Genomic DNA, 16,180 nt, shown 5'->3' on the forward strand with positions numbered 1-16,180 from the left:
GGGGGGGGGGAAGAGGGGGTGTGGGTTTAAGTGGTTGGTTGGCTGACAGTTCGGAAGTGAAGAAGTTCAAGAGCAACTTTAACGACTTGCAGTTTAGTAGTTGTTCACTTTCAAAAGAGAAATGGAGTGGAATTAGCCGGATACTCTCTCCGTTCTTCCACTGTCAATTCGCCAACAATTGTTGGAGAAGTTAAGCTCTGTTCCGATTATTTCTCCAGCTCAATTCCAATGCATCCCCCACGCCAAGGCCTGTTGTTTGGCCCCGAGGTTTGTCGAATGACCCGTTGACTCCAGGCTGTACGTTTAGTACATAGTCCATACATTCTTACATTGTACCAAGCATCCATACAAGACTAAGATTGTATATGACGACATAAACAACGGCATCTTTTAGACAAAAATAAAGAAGATATGAGCAGTCAGATGAGACTTCGAAAACTTTGTGAATGGGTTGAATGAGATCTGGTTCTTGTTGAAGCTGATCATCCAGTGTGAGAGACGCCCGGTACTGGGAGTCTTTCACTACAACCTCCTACACTCCCAGCCCATTCCAATGGCCAACACACGCAAACACGCTCACATCATATTCCCACCGGCATAGTAGGGATCTTCCCAACATCCCTCCCTCACTGCCCCTCCTTCTTAAACCTTCAACAAGATAGCCAAGCGCTCCTCCTCGTCCTGGATTTGTCTGTCTGTCTTCAATGGCCGCCAACGATCCCGCGACGCGTGCTGAGCCGTCCTCCACAACCGACCGTAACGTCAAGCACGTCGTACTCGGTAATCTCCTTTTCCAGACCTGGTACCAGTCCATCTATCCGGAGGATTTGGTCAGTAAGGATACGGACAGGTTGTACGTCTGTCGCTGGTGCTTCCGCTACTCGTGCGACGCGCACGCCTACACGAAACACACGCGCCTGTGCCCACACCGGCAATCACCGCCCGGGGTCAAGGTCTACGAGCAAGGCGGATACTCAGTGTGGGAGTTGGACGGTGAACATCACAAGCTCTACGCGCAGAACCTCTCCCTGTTCGCGAAACTGTTCCTCGATCACAAGTCGGTCTTCTTCGATGTCGTGTCCTTCCTTTACTACCTGCTCGTGTACTCCGACCCCAACGACCCCGACTCCAACTACCATGTGCTGGGCTTCTTCTCGAAAGAAAAACTCTCCTGGGATGCCAACAACCTCGCCTGCATCCTGGTCTTCCCCCCTTACCAACACAAGCAGCTGGGGAAACTGTTGATGGGAGTCAGTTATAAGATTAGTTCCTGGGAGCGCGACAGGAGCTTGATCGGCGGGCCGGAGCGACCGCTGAGCGAGATGGGTCGCAGGAGTTATTCACGCTTTTGGGAGGATCGCGTGGCCAGGTACTTGCTCTTACATGGGCGCAAGGCCGAGGATGCAGAAGATTTTGCAGTACCACAAAAGTCAAAGTCTCTTAAGGGGTTGAAGAGAAAACATGCTCATGAGTTCATGACAGTGCAGGACATTGGACTGGCTACGGGCATGTTGACTGAAGACGTCATCACAGCCCTCAAGGGTTTGAGTGTTGTCCAGCCGGCCACACCTTCGAAAAAGCGAAAGTCAAAGGATTGGAATGAAGCTACTAATGCTGGACATGGCACATTCGTAACGGTACGAAAGACAACCGTACTGGAATGGGCGAAGAGCCACCACATGGCCCTGTGGGACCCGGTCAAGGACGAGGGGTTTCATGGTAAGTGGGCTCCAACTGATTCGGACGTGAGCGATGGGGACAGTAATGAAAGTGGTGATGGATAAAAGGTCTCTCATGCTGCTGTGGTTCTCTCTATATGCGCGTCTGTAGAACAGCGCCCTGTGTATTATTACTACTTACGTACGCTACTGACCGTATGGAAACATAATTAATGACTGAAGCCCAATTGATCAGTATTTCGGGGCCTGCAATTTGACAAGCTGATATGCAAGTTTGACATCGAGGTTAGGTACAGTGATAGTTTTTGAAAATTTCGTGGCCCACGAGCCTCTCTATTCCTGTTGCCTGGCCCTCTCTAATACCCAGAATATGATAGCTCAAGGCAGCAACCTGGTGGTGTTCTTTGGCGTAGTTGAAGCTCTGTGAATGATATTCAATTAGGATGTGCCAGGGTTCATTAGTATGGCCTTTTTGAGTATACTATCGTAGAGTACTTTTCTAACCTGCAAACCGATGGAGAAATTCAAGGGAGTGCTTTACATATTCTGTCTTGTTGCTAGATACCACATTACTCGTCCATGCCGCCAGGTCCTGATTGTCTGCTCATTTGGCGGGCCTTCAGTAGCTCGTCACAGAGTAGGAGGTTCGAGGCAATACCCGTGCTGGATGCAATGCAGTTGCGCAACACACGGAAGGAGTCGAAAACACCTTCCTGCACAGGGTCCATCGGCTCACCGGTGGTCAAGTCCAGACCAGCGTTGTTGCCGTTGGCGAGTTCGTCTTGCAGCATCGCCAAAGAGTCCTGGATATCGTGACCAGAATTGGCTGCAAGGGTCTTCGGAATGACCAAAAGTGCGTCAGCAAAAGCTTGAACACCCCATTTGGCCTTACCCTTGACGGTCTTCTTGAAGGCGTCGGATGACAGATGACCGGCGCACGCCACCTGGAACGCACCAGCACCGGGAACGACACAACCATCAACGATGGTGTTGTAGACAGACCGCAGACCATCACGAACAGCATCCTTCACCTGTGCAATGGTGTGCTGGTTGGGACCCTTGATAAGGATAGTCACGGACTTCGGATCCTTGACTTCCTCAACGAAAGTATACTTCTCCTCTCCGAGCTGGTGCTCGTAAACGAGACCAGCCCATCCAAGAACATCGGGAGTCAAATCCTCCACACTGTTCTGTGCAACACCGCCACAAATGAGTTGAAGACGCTCCATGTTCCTCCGCTTAGCTCTCCGGAGAGCCAAGATTCCGTTCTTAACAAGGACATCCAAACTCAGGGGATCAATACCCTTCTGATTGATAACAACGAAGCTCTTCTTAGGGTCGTTGCCGCAAACAAGCTTCTTAAGCTCCACAATCTTCTGTAGCTTGGCATCCACGAACTTGCGCTCACTCTCCACCAACTTGTCTCTCTGCTCGGCAGATGAATAGTAGAAACCCGAGTTGATTTCCGACTTCTCGTACTCCAAGCTGACGTTCAGTGTCAGAATGAAAGCATTCTCCACGCGCTTGGGCATATCGGGATGTCTAGCGCCGTGATCAAGAGCAAGACCACGAATCAGCTTGGTGTCGGAAGAGGTGCGGTGTTGCATAGTCATAATCTCAACCATGTGCAAATCGGGCTTTTCCGGGGCTCTGTGAATAGCGAGAACGGCATCGACGATATCGGGGGTGAGCTTTTCAGCAAGGGCGCTATTCAGCTTCGTGCTCAGGGACGTCCGGGCGACGGACAAGAGAAGTTCGCGGTCAATGGTTCGCTCAATCTTGAATTGATCAAGGAACTGTATAGCATTGTGATTCAGTATGTCTAGCATGTATAAGTCCCTTCTCGAAATCATACCTTGAGAGTCTCGTTCTTCGCGATCTCATAACCATCCGTGATAACTCTGGGGTGCAGACCCTCGGAGATGTAGCGGTCCGCCTGCTTCAAGAGTTCTCCGACCGACAGAACGACGGACGTCGTTCCATCACCAGTAATATCATCCTGAGCCGTCGCAGCACGAGCAATCATAACCTTGTCGGAAATTAGAAAGGAGTATTCGAGACACGGCGGGAAGAGTAGCTTACGGCTGTGGGGTTTTGAATTTGCTATTGCAATTAGACTCTATTCAGAAGAGAGATTTATAGATCAAGAAAAACTTACCATCTCACGGAGCAGAACGTTTCCATCCTTGGTCAATTTGATCTGATCGAGACTCCGTTAGATCTTCATTCCACAAATGGTAGGGAATATTTCATACTCCGCCAGCACCGTCCACCAACCTAGCAAATGTTAGCTCATCACGGATTTAGATTTTATCAGGAATACGTGACGTACATCTTCAACGTTCCGGAAGGACCAAGGTTAGACTTCAAGACATCCTGGAGACCCTCACCAGCGCTGATGTTGACCTTCAACGCCTCCGCTCTCCGCTGTGATCTGTTAGTCTCTGCAAGGCCACTGAGGGGCTACTTTTGGGGGGGGGAAAGAGGGGAGAACTGGTTTTCATACCCTCGACTCGGCCTTGGGGTTGAGTAGTTGCGTCGCAGACATTTCTGCAAGAAGAATGACCGACAAGCAGCAAGATCCTAAGGGGAGGAACAGAAATCAAACAAGCTTGCTGTTGCTACCTATAGCCCCATAGAGGATGCCCGCGCACTGCCAGAAACCTTTAGCGGTGGTGTTTGCCGTGAATGCGGTGAGCCTTTGGTTTTGGCAAAAAGCCCACATTCTGTGTTCGCACTAGCGCCGCTGCGAAAAAAAAGAGCTCCGACGGCTCGACTCTGCAAATCTACCCTCCCAGGCTTTTCTTCAACTCCACGTCGCTCCACGCCCGGTCTACGGTCGCAAATTCCTGGGAAATTGAGAAGCGGGCTGAGTCGCTCGCACGTGAAGGACCTAATCTTACATTTTTCTGGACCTTGATCTCAATTTCACTATGGCCGACTATCTTCTTTGGGAGGGCCCTATCGGCTACTCTCTTTTCAAAGTTGCCCACCAGGGTGACAGCGTCGGCAACCGGTTGAAGGAGGTTCAGGAGGGCGTCGATGACCTTGCTAAGTTTGGAAAGATGGTCGAGTTGGCCAGTTTTCTGCCTTTTGAGTACGTTTTTCGGGTTTTTTTAGGAGGGGGTTACCTTTTTTTCTCGCCAGGATACTGACCCTCTTCAGGAACAACAAGCAGGCGCTCAGCGAAATTAATGATATCTCGGAAGGTGTCGCCTCGGATACTCTCGTCTCTTTCCTTGAATTGAATCTTCCTAAGCCCAGCAAGAAGAAGAAGGTCGTTCTGGGTCTTTTGGACAAGGCTCTTGCTGGAAGCATCAAGTCTGCTTTCGACTTCGTTGACTGCGAAACCGGTGAGACCAGCGAGGTCGTTCAGGATATGCTCCGTGGAATCAGACTGCACGCCACCAAGCTGCTCAAGCAACTCCGTGAGGGTGATATCGACACTGCTCAACTTGGTCTCGGTCACGCCTACTCCCGTGCCAAGGTTAAGTTCTCCGTTCAGCGCGACGACAACCACATCATCCAGGCTATTGCCATTCTCGACCAGCTCGACAAGGCCATCAACACTTTCTCGATGAGAGTGCGCGAGTGGTACTCTTGGCACTTCCCCGAACTGATCAAGATTGTCTCCGACAACCAGCGCTACGCTCAGGTCGCCTTGTTCGTTAAGGATAAGAAGGATCTGACTGACGACAAGCTGCACGATCTTGCCGCTCTGGTCGAGGATGACGAGGGTGTTGCTCAGAGCATCATTGATGCTGCTAAGCACAGCATGGGTCAGGAGATCTCGGAGACTGACATGGAGAACGTGATCTCTTTCGCTCAGCGTGTTGTCAGCCTGTCCAAGTACCGCAAGTCTCTTCACGCTTACTTGGTCTCTAAGATGAGCGTTGTCGCTCCCAATCTTGCTGCTCTGATCGGCGAGATTGTTGGTGCTCGCCTTATCTCTCACGCTGGAAGCTTGACCAACCTTTCCAAGTACCCCGCCTCCACTGTTCAGATTCTCGGCGCTGAGAAGGCGCTCTTCAGAGCTTTGAAGACCAAGGGTAACACTCCCAAGTACGGTCTTCTCTACCATTCGTCCTTCATTGGACGGGCCGGTCCCAAGAACAAGGGTCGTATCTCGCGTTTCCTTGCCAACAAGTGCTCTATCGCCTCGAGAATCGATAACTTCTCCGAGGAGCCCTCTACCAAGTTCGGAGAGGCGCTGAAGGCTCAGGTTGAGGAGCGTCTGGAGTTCTACGCTACTGGTGCCGCCCCGACCAAGAACGAGGTTGCTATGGTATGTAGACACATCGCTACTTTTGAAGAAAACGACCGTTTACTGACATTAATTGCAGAAAAACGCAATGGATGCTCTTCTTGCTGATATGGACATCGACGCCGAACAGAGTGACGATGAGATGAAGGATGCCGAGTCTGACAAGGAAGACAAGAAGGCCAAGAAGGAGAAGAAGGACAAGAAGGAAAAGAAGGAGAAGAAGGAGAAGAAGGAGAAGGGTGACAAGGAAGAGAAGAAGAAGAAGCGCAAGTCAGACGTTGGTGAGGGCGAGTCGGAAAAGAAGAAGCGGAAGCACGACAGCGATGCTGAGCCGTCCAAAAAGAAGAAGAAGGTCTAGAAGCACCATCAAGTCTTGGGACAGGAGGGCGTCATTATTGTCGAGGCGTTGTCGGGTTTGATTAATTCTTGCCATCTATGTTCTGTTTTCCCCTTCATGACGTGACGGGCTGGGTATTTGTAAATTATTCGATTGAGGCCTGTGTCGTTCTAAAATTTCCTTGTAGCTGTTCTGCAAATCTGAATCGGGATATCACTCTAGTTTCCTCGCTCCTTTGTGCCAAATTAGCCAAGTGATTGTTTGAATGGGACCAGCTGCACGTTGACGTTTACTCTATCAGACATCGCTTATTCATTGTCTGCTGAAAGAACCGCCTGGTATTATCCAGGCCAACCAAGCAGTGCCGAACCCCCTCACTTCACTTCACCTTCAAGGATGATCCAACCCTGTCGTGCTCGCTTCCCCTCCCCCTGTCTTCTGACCATGACAACAAACCATTCACAACCTTCTCGCCATAATGGCCTCTTTGATTGTCCATGATATTGCTCGATAAAACGCTGAGCAAAGTCCTGAAACCCATACTAGTGGCGCCCCCGCGCGGTGATGCCCCCACATCCGCTTGCAGACTTCGCCCCGCGATGATGTCCTCAAGTTTGACGACGATGCCCATTAACTCCCCTAAGCGCAAGAGGGCATCGTCAGAAGATACCGACCAGTACAGTCCTTCATCACCAACATCGACTATCTCCATCCTTAGCCTCCAGGAGGCCAGGCTCCGAGAAACCGAAGACTTGGGAAGGTATAGTCCTCGAGCGGTAGTCGCCGGTCGCCTAGGAGAATTGGCCATTCGTGGAGACAGACTATCAACTCCCCCAATTCCATATGGCTTAGACCAAAACACTATCACGCAGTCGGTTCAGTCGGGATGCTGGCCAGCTCTCTATGACTCTATCTTCGGGCCTCGCAAAATGCCCGAGTCTAGTTCCCTTGCAGGAGATCAGCACGACCCAGAAGAGTCGACGGAAAACACATGCCAACTCCAGCCTGACAACCCCGAGACTAGTGTCTCCGCATCGCCTAGGAAAAGGCAGCCAAACTCTAGTCCACGCAGAAAGAAGAATCCATCGGTCACATCGAAATCGCGCAGTGCGAGAAGCTCACCGCCGCTCACCGGCGATGCGCTTGAGAACCCCTTCACGTGGCACGACTCCGAAATTACTGGGCACAATCCTACGGATCCGAGTGATGATGGTTATGGGATAAATGGCATTGGTTTCAAGCCTACGGCGGCAATTGCGTGGGCTAGGTCGCAGAAGAGGCAGAAGCAAGTCGCGGAATGGAAAAACCGCGAAGCTAGAGAAGCACGCGAGAAGCGAAGAGAGCGACGCGAGGGTGCCGATTTGAATAAAATTCGTAGCGTCCAGAGTGGTGCTATCCAGAAAAGGGTTAAATTCAATATGTGATGAAACGGGCTATGTTGCGCACATCGGCGCATGAGTGCATCTCGGCGACGTTTTTGCGATTTGGTCAGAATTTTTCGACTGTTTCTACCAGGATGGTCCCAAGAACCATTTCTTATGCTGAACACTGCTTACTCGTGTCGACTATCAGCCCTAATTCAGCGAACATGAGGACAAGGTTGGAGCTTGTGAATAGAACGATATGTATGTACTGACCATGCATACCACATGATTTATGGTTAATAATATACAATGATATCCTTGCCTTGAAAGCATACTCCCTGACTCCGCGCAATATGCAATTGAGATTACCAGAACTTGTAGTTGGCAAGATTGGTCCAGCTCTTTCGTTGCCTCTCTTCCTCCGCCAGACGGGCGATCTCCTTCTCCTTTTGTTCTTTCTCGCGTTGCTTCTTGAGTTTGAGCTCCTTCATTAGCTCCACGGCCTGTTTCATGCCGTCTAATTCCTGCACTCGCCGTCGCTGGCAGAATTCGTGTGCTGCGAGGGAGGTAATAGCGAAGGCGCCCACGGCCCAATTACAGGCGGTCCAAATCTTCGGCAACCCTAGATGAGAGACGATAGATCAGTCATTGCTCATGCAGTGGCTAGGGACGAGCTGGCGGGATCTGATTACCTCCGAGGACACCCCTCACCCCACCTATACCGAACCCAGCGCCGATGCCGAGAAGCAACGAATCCCGAGCGCAGGGTGCCTTGTAGAAAGACGTAGCATTCTCCAATGACATCGACTTCATAGCTTCGGTAACAGTAATGTCGGTGTGCTTTTTTCCAGACTTGACTCCAGCAGAAGGGAGCATGTTGACAGGCTCTTCGGGATTTCCAAATGCATCCCAAAGTTTTCCGACTTGCGACTGAGGGATCTCATGCTTGAGCTTCTTTTGTGATGTGAATTCTGAAGCAGTGTTTTGCGGGTGCGGATCCGCTTGCTCGCCGGGAAGAGTTGTAGCGGCCCGCGAATTGTCAGCCATGATGTGATGTTTTAATCTCGACTTGAAGCAGCAACAAATAATCAACCATCCAAGTACTGCGGGCAGAACTTCTTCGCAAAGAAACAATAATGCCGCGGGTGATCGGACGATTCCATGCTCCGAAATGCCTCCCCGGCGGTATGACCAAAGCGGAGAGTTTCCCCGGCTGAGGGCGGTCGGCCAATGGCACGCGTAAAGTAGAAACGCGAACGCGTCGAATTGCAGGTTGAAATCTACCGTACCTTAAGTGGGCTCCGCAGCATAGAGTGGATCAGGTCAATTCAGATGCAAACGATATAAGCCTTTCACTCAACTTGACAGCCAGTCTACTTCTCTGTACAGAAATCGTTACTATTATAGCAAGTGCTGCCGGATTATGTGCCATTTCGCCCCGCGTTGAGATAACGAACCCCTACTTTTTCCATGTTGCATCGACGTCCCCTCCAAACCCTGCAGTGATCCCCAGGCCCGGCCGGTGGGCGCGTCGTCGCAATGCCTTCAAGAAAACCTAGCAAGTTTGGCAACAAATTTCGGTCCGGTGCCGCATCATTCAATCCTAGACGAACAAAGACCATCGAATTCGCTTCCCTCAGATCAACGGAAGCTACCTCTCAGGATGAGAAGTTCGAGGCCATCCGGCTTGCAAACAGCATTGACGAGTCATTGGGCTTTCCGCGCTTCGAGGCCGGTGAGAAACGAGTAGGATGGCTCATCAACATGCATAGCACATCGATACAAGATACGAATGTTCCAGGTGGACGCGCTGGTGTCGATTACTACTTTCTCGAAGATGGTGGCACCAGCTTCAAAGCGACGGTCGAATACGATCCGTATTTCTTGATTGCCGTGAAGAAAGGACATGAGACGGAGGTTGAAGAGTGGTGTCGAAGGATGTTTGAAGGGCTCATCAAGAAGTTGACGCGCGTGGAGAAGGAGGACCTCTCGTTGCCAAATCATCTTCTTGGGCACCGTCGGAACTACCTTCAATTGAGCTTCGCCAATGTCAGCCACTTGTTGGAAGTACGGAGAACAATCTTGCCTCTGGCTGAGAAGAACAAGAAGAATGCGACTGCGATGGATGCTTATGTGGAGATGTCAAGGTATTTCTTGGACCCCATGCGTTCTTTACATGCGGGATAAACTAACTGAGACTCGGAAGCGGCAACGCTGGCTTCGATCTCTTTGATGATGAACTAATTAATGAGTCACGATCTAATGCCACTATGAACGCGAGTGATTTTATTGTTGATATCAGAGAATATGATGTTCCTTATCATGTCAGAGTCTCTATTGACAAAGGCATGTTACTTCCGCTGATTAAGAGGATTCCGGGCTAACTTTTATAGATATTCGTATTGGAAAATGGTACACAGTAGAGTCCAAACATGGAGTGATCTCACTGAGCTGTATAGAAGAGCGACTTACTCGTGCCGATCCTGTTATCTTAGCATTTGATATCGAAACGACCAAATTGCCTCTCAAATTCCCCGACTCGGTGATTGACCAGATCATGATGATATCTTACATGATAGATGGCCAAGGTTTTCTCATCACTAATCGAGAAATTGTGTCCGAAGACATCAATGACTTCGAATATACGCCAAAAGCTGAATACAATGGACCATTCATGATCTTTAATGAGCCTGACGAACGAAGCGTCATCGAGCGGTTCTTCGAGCATATCAAAGAGGCGAAGCCGACTGTCATTGCTACTTACAACGGTGACTTCTTCGATTGGCCTTTCGTGGAAGCACGAGCTAGCGTTCTGGGAATCGACATGTACAAGGAAATTGGATTCAGGAAGAATAGCGAAGATATCTACCAGGCCGATCACTGTGTGCACATGGACTGCTTCGCTTGGGTCAACCGTGACAGTTACCTCCCTCAGGGAAGTCGTGGCTTGAAAGCCGTCACCGTCGCGAAACTCGGATACGACCCCGATGAGCTAGACCCAGAATTGATGACTCCATATGCAAGTGAGCGTCCGCAGACTTTGGCGGAGTACTCGGTGTCAGATGCCGTCGCCACGTACTACCTATATATGAAATACGTCCACCCTTTCATCTTCTCCCTTTGCACAATTCTTCCTCTAAACCCAGACGACACACTCAGAAAGGGAACTGGAACCCTTTGCGAGATGCTTTTGATGGTGCAAGCATACCAGGGCAATATCGTTCTACCAAACAAGCACAAGGATCCGCCAGAGGCTTTCTACGAAGGTCATCTACTCGAGTCAGAGACTTATGTTGGCGGGCACGTCGAAAGTATCGAGGCTGGTGTTTTCCGCAGCGATATACCAGTCACATTCAAGGTTGATCCCGTTGCCGTCGATGAGCTTCTCCGTGATCTCGATGCGGCTCTGAAGTTCAGCATTGAGGTTGAGGAGAAGAAATCGATGGATGATGTCACCAATTACGACGAAGTCAAGAAACAGATTTCCGACAAGCTAATGGGGCTAAAAGAGAAGCCGCATAGGGAGGAGGTCCCTTTCATCTACCATTTGGATGTCGCTTCAATGTATCCGAACATCATGATTACAAATCGGCTGCAACCAGACTCGATGATTGAGGAGTCTAATTGTGCTGCGTGTGATTTCAATCGTCCTGGCAAGACCTGTGACAGGCGGATGCCTTGGGCTTGGCGTGGTGAATTTCTTCCTGCGAAGCGCGACGAATACAACATGATTCGTCAAGCAGTCTCGAATGAGAAATTTCCTGGCAGGTATAAGAACAGCCCGATGAGGATGTTCGGAGACTTGAGCATCGAAGAGCAGGCCGGTATCGTCAAGAAAAGACTGCAAGATTACAGTAAGAAGATCTATCACAAGATTCACGACAGTAAAACGATAGTCAGAGAGGCCATCATTTGTCAGCGAGAAAATCCATTCTACGTGGACACTGTCCGCAGTTTCCGTGATCGAAGATATGACTTCAAGGGAAAGCAGAAGGTTTGGAAGGGCAAAACTGAGGCTCTAAAATCTTCTGGCGCATCGGCTGCAGAGATCGACGAGGCGAAGAAGATGATTATCCTATATGACTCCCTGCAGCTTGCTCACAAAGTCATCTTGAACAGTTTCTACGGCTATGTCATGAGAAAGGGTTCTCGATGGTATTCCATGGAGATGGCTGGCGTGACATGTTTGACTGGTGCTCGCATTATTCAAATGGCACGAGAACTGGTTGAACGTATTGGTCGTCCTCTCGAGCTCGATACCGACGGTATCTGGTGTATGCTTCCGGGCTCATTTCCGGAAAATTTCACCTTCACTTTGAAAAACGGCAAAAAGTTGGGTATCTCCTACCCCTGTGTCATGCTCAATCACCTCGTCCATGGAAGCTACACCAATCATCAGTATCAGACTCTTGTCGACCCATCAGCATTCAGATACGAAACTCATAGTGACAATTCCATCTTCTTTGAGGTTGATGGGCCATACAAGGCTATGATCTTACCCACTTCCAAGGAAGAGGACAAAAATTTGAAGAAACGTTATGCTGTTTTCAATCACGACGGATCATTGGCTGAATTAAAAGGTTTCGAGGTGAAGCGTCGAGGAGAATTGAAGCTTATCAAAATTTTCCAGACTCAAATCTTCCGTTTCTTTTTGGAAGGGTCTACGCTCACCGAGACTTACGCTGCAGTTGCCAAAGTTGCTGATCGGTGGCTGGATGTGCTCTATGAGCATGGATCGACACTAGCCGATGAGGAACTGATTGACCTCATTTCTGAAAATAGAAGCATGACCAAAACACTCGAAGAGTATGGTAACCAGAAGTCGACATCCATCACAACCGCTCGGCGCCTGGCAGAATTCCTCGGAGAACAAATGGTCAAGGACAAGGGCTTGAACTGCAAGTACATTATTTCTTCGAGGCCACGGAACACTCCTGTCACTGAGCGAGCCATTCCTGTGGCTATTTTCTCGGCCGAGGAAAGTGTCAAGCGCTTCTTCTTACGGAAGTGGCTGAAAGATGACCCTGGTGATATGGATCCCCGAACGGTTATTGACTGGGATTACTACCTTGAACGTCTAGGATCCGTGGTGCAGAAACTCATCACTATCCCGGCTGCCCTGCAGAAGATTCGCAACCCAGTGCCTAGGGTCGCTCATCCGGACTGGCTGCAGAGGCGTATCAACCAGAAGGATGACAAATTCAAGCAGACGAAGATGACCGATATGTTCACCAAGTCAGAGAAAACTCCCTTGACAGATATCTCGACCAATATCCTGGATCATCGCGTTCAACACGCTGGTGACATAGATGAGGTGATTGGCAATTCAACACAGAAGTTGAAATTCTCACCAGAAGAAGGCAAGGTTTCTCAAAAGCGAAAGCATCCTGAAGGCCTTCCAAAAACCGCCCTTGATCCATTTGCTACTTTGCCGACTAAGATGCCATCGATCAGCGATGATTATGTCGGCTTCTTGAAGTATCAAAAGCAGAAGTGGAAGATCCAAAAACAAGCCCGCACCCGCCGCCGTCAGCTCTTCGGAGAGAGGGTCAACGTGACTACCGATTCATTGAGCAATCTCTTCCGCAACCAGGCGGAGCTGTTGTATATAAATACATGGCAGATTTTGCAGCTTGCTGAAACGTCACGACCTGGCATTGTGCGAGCATTTGTCTTGATCGATCGGAAAGTCCACGCACTCACCGTCAAGGTTCCGCGACAAATCTACGTCAACCTAAAACAGGAGTCTCTCCCTGATGTCGATGTTCCCGATTGTGATGTTGAGAAGGTCAACCATACACTGCCGAATGGACATCCTTCTGTTCATTTGTTTAAGTTGACATTGTCTGAGGAGACCTATCTTCGCGAGGCCAATAAGATCGACATTCTTCTGCAACACCCAAGTGTTGAAGGTGTCTATGAAAGGAGCGTTCCACCCACCGTTCGGGCTGTCCTGAAACTTGGCAGCATTTGCACATTTGACGAGGAGCAGCGCGGCGTTCTCGGTGAAGGCTTGGACAAGGGATTCGACCTCTCAACCCTCTGTCGTACAGATACCGAGCAACCCTATCTCTTGAATGCGCCCATGGCATATCACTATTTGTATCATGTTGCTTCGGGTGATAGGCAGATATTTGCCATCTTCTCCACGACGAAAGTCGAGGCACATATTGTCATCCTAAATCGTACTCGGGATGCCCAAGGCCTCCCAAACGTTGATAAGATCTACGCAGAACTTCGTGCGCGCAGACTGCAGAACCTTGCTGCGGATAGCACTCAAAACGCCTTCGAATACCAAGAAAAGCTTCACTTCAAGACAACACAGGTCACCACAAGACGAAAGGCTCATTTGGAGGTGGGAGATCTGATCAAGAAGCTGAAATCTGAGGAGACTCAGCCCGCAATTATGGTAATTCAGTCTCATCAAAGAAGCCGTCTATGTCACGATGTGCCCATCTTGAAGGATTACCCTATTCTACCTGTGAAGCCCGAGATTTCAGACATGGAGCTTCCACCTTTGGGCTGGCAGACTTTTGTCGCCCGACGCTTGGTCACTCATTACCTTTATCTTTCCGCTTGGGTTCAACACATGACCTTGCTCGCCAGGTATGGTGACGTCCCTCTCTGCAATCTGGAGAATGATGATCCTCGCTTCCTCATCGATATCTCCTATGCCAGGCGCCTTCAGCAGAATAATGTTGTGCTTTGGTGGTCCTCAAAACCCCGTCCTGATCATGCAGGCTATGAAAAGGACGACATAACAGGCCCATTAGAGAAGGTTCCGATGCCGTCTGTAAATATGCCAAACGCATACACGACTGTGTGTATCGAGCTTGAAGTCCGCAACCTAGCGATCAACACAATCCTGACCTCGTCTATCATTAACGAAATGGAGGGGGCAGATACCCTACTGGCATCATCTGGCACATCAGCCGACGCAAATGGGGGGGTGCTTTACTCTGAAAAGGCGTTCACTTCAGCCGGCGCCCTTGTCCTTCGAGAAATGGTGAAAAGCTGGTGGACCGAGGCTTGCCATGGAAACAACATGGCCGATATCATGGTTCAGCACTTGATCCGATGGGTGGAAAGTCCTGTTTCTTGTCTATACGACCAATCGTTGCATCGTTATGTTCGGATGCTATCAAGGAAATCGTTCCAAAGACTGATGGCCGAGTTCAGACGGGTCGGTTCAAACATCATCTTTGCAAGCTCCACTCGCCTATTGCTCCACACGACGAAGACTGAAGTGGGCAACGCATACGCATTCAGCCAATACGTCTTGAAGTCCATCCGAGCGAACCCGTCATTCCACTTTATCGATCTCGAGATCAAGGAGTACTGGGATTACCTGCTCTGGTATGATGAATACAATTATGGTGGTAAAGGATGTCAGGAAGTGGCCGAGTCCGACGAGCAGCCATTGGAGACAGTCATGCATTGGCAGCTTAGTCGCTTCCTGCCCACGCCCATGCAGACTATTTTCCATGACTGGGTTGTTGAATACATAGAACTGATGCATAGTCTGAAACGCCCAGACAACGACTCGTCAACTCCTCGAATGACGCAGATCCCCATCGGACGCCCAAGTGATGAGGAAAGCGAAGAGATCTCGGCTATCCTTGCGGAGAAGTTTTCCAAGCCTTTGAAGAAGCAGATTACGGGTCTTATTCGCCGACAGCGGGACGAACTGCTACACCCGGAGCTGGCATCCGACTATGCCTTCCCTGTCCTGCCCGGTGTGCTCTCAGATCCGAATGACGAGAAACGCAACCCTGTTCTAGAACTTGTCAAGCTGCTAATGCAGGTGCTTAGCCTCTCGAAGATTACTACAATGGAGACACGGTTGTTGCGTCGCGAGCTACTTGCCCTTTTCGAGATCCGCGAATTCAGCAAAGAGGGTCGGTTCGAGAATCCAGGCGCGAGCTTGAAGCTTCCCGAACTCACCTGCAACGCCTGTTGTCTGATCCGCGACCTAGACCTATGCCGAGACGAAGACGTGCTCCCTGATCCTGGCACGGAGTCGAATAAGGCCGCAGTGAAACCTTGGCGTTGCTCATTCTGTCAAACTGAGTATGACCGACTGGCGCAGGAGGAGACACTTATTGGCCAGGTCCAAGGATTCATTGTTGGGTGGCAAACTCAGGACCTCAAATGCTCCAAATGCGGTGGCTTGAAGGTCAGTGATTTCATGGAGCATTGTTCGTGCAGCGGAGTCTGGATGGAAACGATGGACCGCGGCGAGATTGAGAAGAAGTTGCGGCTCCTAGAGAGCGTTGCGAAGTTCCATAATCTAAAGCTGCTGGAGACTGTTGTGGGGGAAGTTTTAGGACAAATCTAATATGATTTTGTTCTTTGTGTTGAGCGTTTGTTGTGACAATACCCTGTTTGGTAAACTCTGATAGGAGGATGTGAAAGCTTTGGATATACCGGCGTTAAGAGGGAGACAGGTAGCATAGCCTTGCGCGTGACTCAAAATCTATATACGTATAGAGACAATGCATTGTACATTATGACTTTTCTCTGATTGATGCTTGCT

The 16,180-nt window shown here is 49.8% G+C and overlaps 6 protein-coding genes across 6 annotated transcripts; 4 read left to right on the top strand and 2 right to left on the bottom strand.

Moving 5' to 3' along the window:
- Positions 1–704: 704 nt before the first annotated feature.
- Positions 705–1,784, top strand: BP01DRAFT_385924 (putative histone acetyltransferase (MysT1); the record flags this gene model as incomplete). Its single annotated transcript, XM_025577643.1, has 1 exon — positions 705–1,784. The coding sequence occupies one exon, from the start codon at positions 705–707 to the stop codon at positions 1,782–1,784; it is 1,080 nt and encodes a 359-aa protein (XP_025427885.1).
- A 141-nt stretch (positions 1,785–1,925) lies between these two features.
- Positions 1,926–4,354, bottom strand: BP01DRAFT_359881 (chaperonin-containing T-complex subunit CCT6). Its single transcript, XM_025575780.1, has 7 exons — positions 4,186–4,354; positions 4,012–4,106; positions 3,935–3,956; positions 3,838–3,879; positions 3,762–3,782; positions 3,535–3,708; positions 1,926–3,475 (listed from the first exon to the last, which is right to left on the bottom strand). Exons 1-7 carry the CDS (start codon positions 4,225–4,227, stop codon positions 2,249–2,251), a joined length of 1,623 nt encoding a protein of 540 aa, XP_025427886.1. The 5' UTR covers positions 4,228–4,354; the 3' UTR covers positions 1,926–2,248.
- A 103-nt stretch (positions 4,355–4,457) lies between these two features.
- Positions 4,458–6,502, top strand: sik1 (snoRNP complex protein NOP56). The gene is made up of 3 exons (XM_025575781.1): positions 4,458–4,776; positions 4,845–5,964; positions 6,023–6,502. Exons 1-3 carry the CDS (start codon positions 4,613–4,615, stop codon positions 6,299–6,301), a joined length of 1,563 nt encoding a protein of 520 aa, XP_025427887.1. The 5' UTR covers positions 4,458–4,612; the 3' UTR covers positions 6,302–6,502.
- Positions 6,503–6,652: 150 nt separating this feature from the next.
- Positions 6,653–7,932, top strand: BP01DRAFT_359883 (uncharacterized protein). Its single transcript, XM_025575782.1, has one exon. It carries the CDS (start codon positions 6,904–6,906, stop codon positions 7,702–7,704), a length of 801 nt encoding a protein of 266 aa, XP_025427888.1. The 5' UTR covers positions 6,653–6,903; the 3' UTR covers positions 7,705–7,932.
- BP01DRAFT_326463 (COX20 family protein) lies at positions 7,893–8,776 on the bottom strand. The gene is made up of 2 exons (XM_025572886.1): positions 8,337–8,776; positions 7,893–8,266 (listed from the first exon to the last, which is right to left on the bottom strand). The coding sequence occupies exons 1-2, from the start codon at positions 8,689–8,691 to the stop codon at positions 8,010–8,012; spliced, it is 612 nt and encodes a 203-aa protein (XP_025427889.1). The 5' UTR covers positions 8,692–8,776; the 3' UTR covers positions 7,893–8,009.
- Positions 8,777–8,945: 169 nt separating this feature from the next.
- On the top strand, positions 8,946–15,982 carry BP01DRAFT_394638 (DNA polymerase epsilon catalytic subunit POL2; the record flags this gene model as incomplete). Its single annotated transcript, XM_025578338.1, has 3 exons — positions 8,946–9,791; positions 9,851–9,990; positions 10,038–15,982. The coding sequence occupies exons 1-3, from the start codon at positions 9,184–9,186 to the stop codon at positions 15,980–15,982; spliced, it is 6,693 nt and encodes a 2,230-aa protein (XP_025427890.1). The 5' UTR covers positions 8,946–9,183.
- Positions 15,983–16,180: the final 198 nt, after the last annotated feature.

The sequence above is a fragment of the Aspergillus saccharolyticus genome (assembly GCF_003184585.1).
Source record: "Aspergillus saccharolyticus JOP 1030-1 unplaced genomic scaffold BP01scaffold_40, whole genome shotgun sequence".
Lineage (NCBI taxonomy): Eukaryota > Fungi > Ascomycota > Eurotiomycetes > Eurotiales > Aspergillaceae > Aspergillus > Aspergillus saccharolyticus.

Bases quoted from the DNA above. Each gene is read 5' to 3' on its own strand.
- BP01DRAFT_359881 (XM_025575780.1), bottom strand. From the start codon at position 4,227: ATGTCTGCGACGCAACTACTCAACCCCAAGGCCGAGTCGAGG. The intron at 3,957-4,011 runs GTACGTCACGTA...AACATTTGCTAG, and splicing joins CCTTCCGGAACGTTGAAGAT to GTTGGTGGACGGTGCTGGCG. The intron at 3,880-3,934 runs GTATGAAATATT...AGTCTCGATCAG, and splicing joins TGGTGGACGGTGCTGGCGGA to ATCAAATTGACCAAGGATGG.
- sik1 (XM_025575781.1), top strand. From the start codon at position 4,613: ATGGCCGACTATCTTCTTTGGGAGGGCCCTATCGGCTACTCTCTTTTC. The intron at 4,777-4,844 runs GTACGTTTTTCG...GACCCTCTTCAG, and splicing joins GCCAGTTTTCTGCCTTTTGA to GAACAACAAGCAGGCGCTCA. The intron at 5,965-6,022 runs GTATGTAGACAC...CATTAATTGCAG, and splicing joins CCAAGAACGAGGTTGCTATG to AAAAACGCAATGGATGCTCT.
- BP01DRAFT_359883 (XM_025575782.1), top strand. From the start codon at position 6,904: ATGCCCATTAACTCCCCTAAGCGCAAGAGGGCATCGTCAGAAGATACC.
- BP01DRAFT_326463 (XM_025572886.1), bottom strand. From the start codon at position 8,691: ATGGCTGACAATTCGCGGGCCGCTACAACTCTTCCCGGCGAGCAAGCG. The intron at 8,267-8,336 runs GTAATCAGATCC...TCTCTCATCTAG, and splicing joins GGTGAGGGGTGTCCTCGGAG to GGTTGCCGAAGATTTGGACC.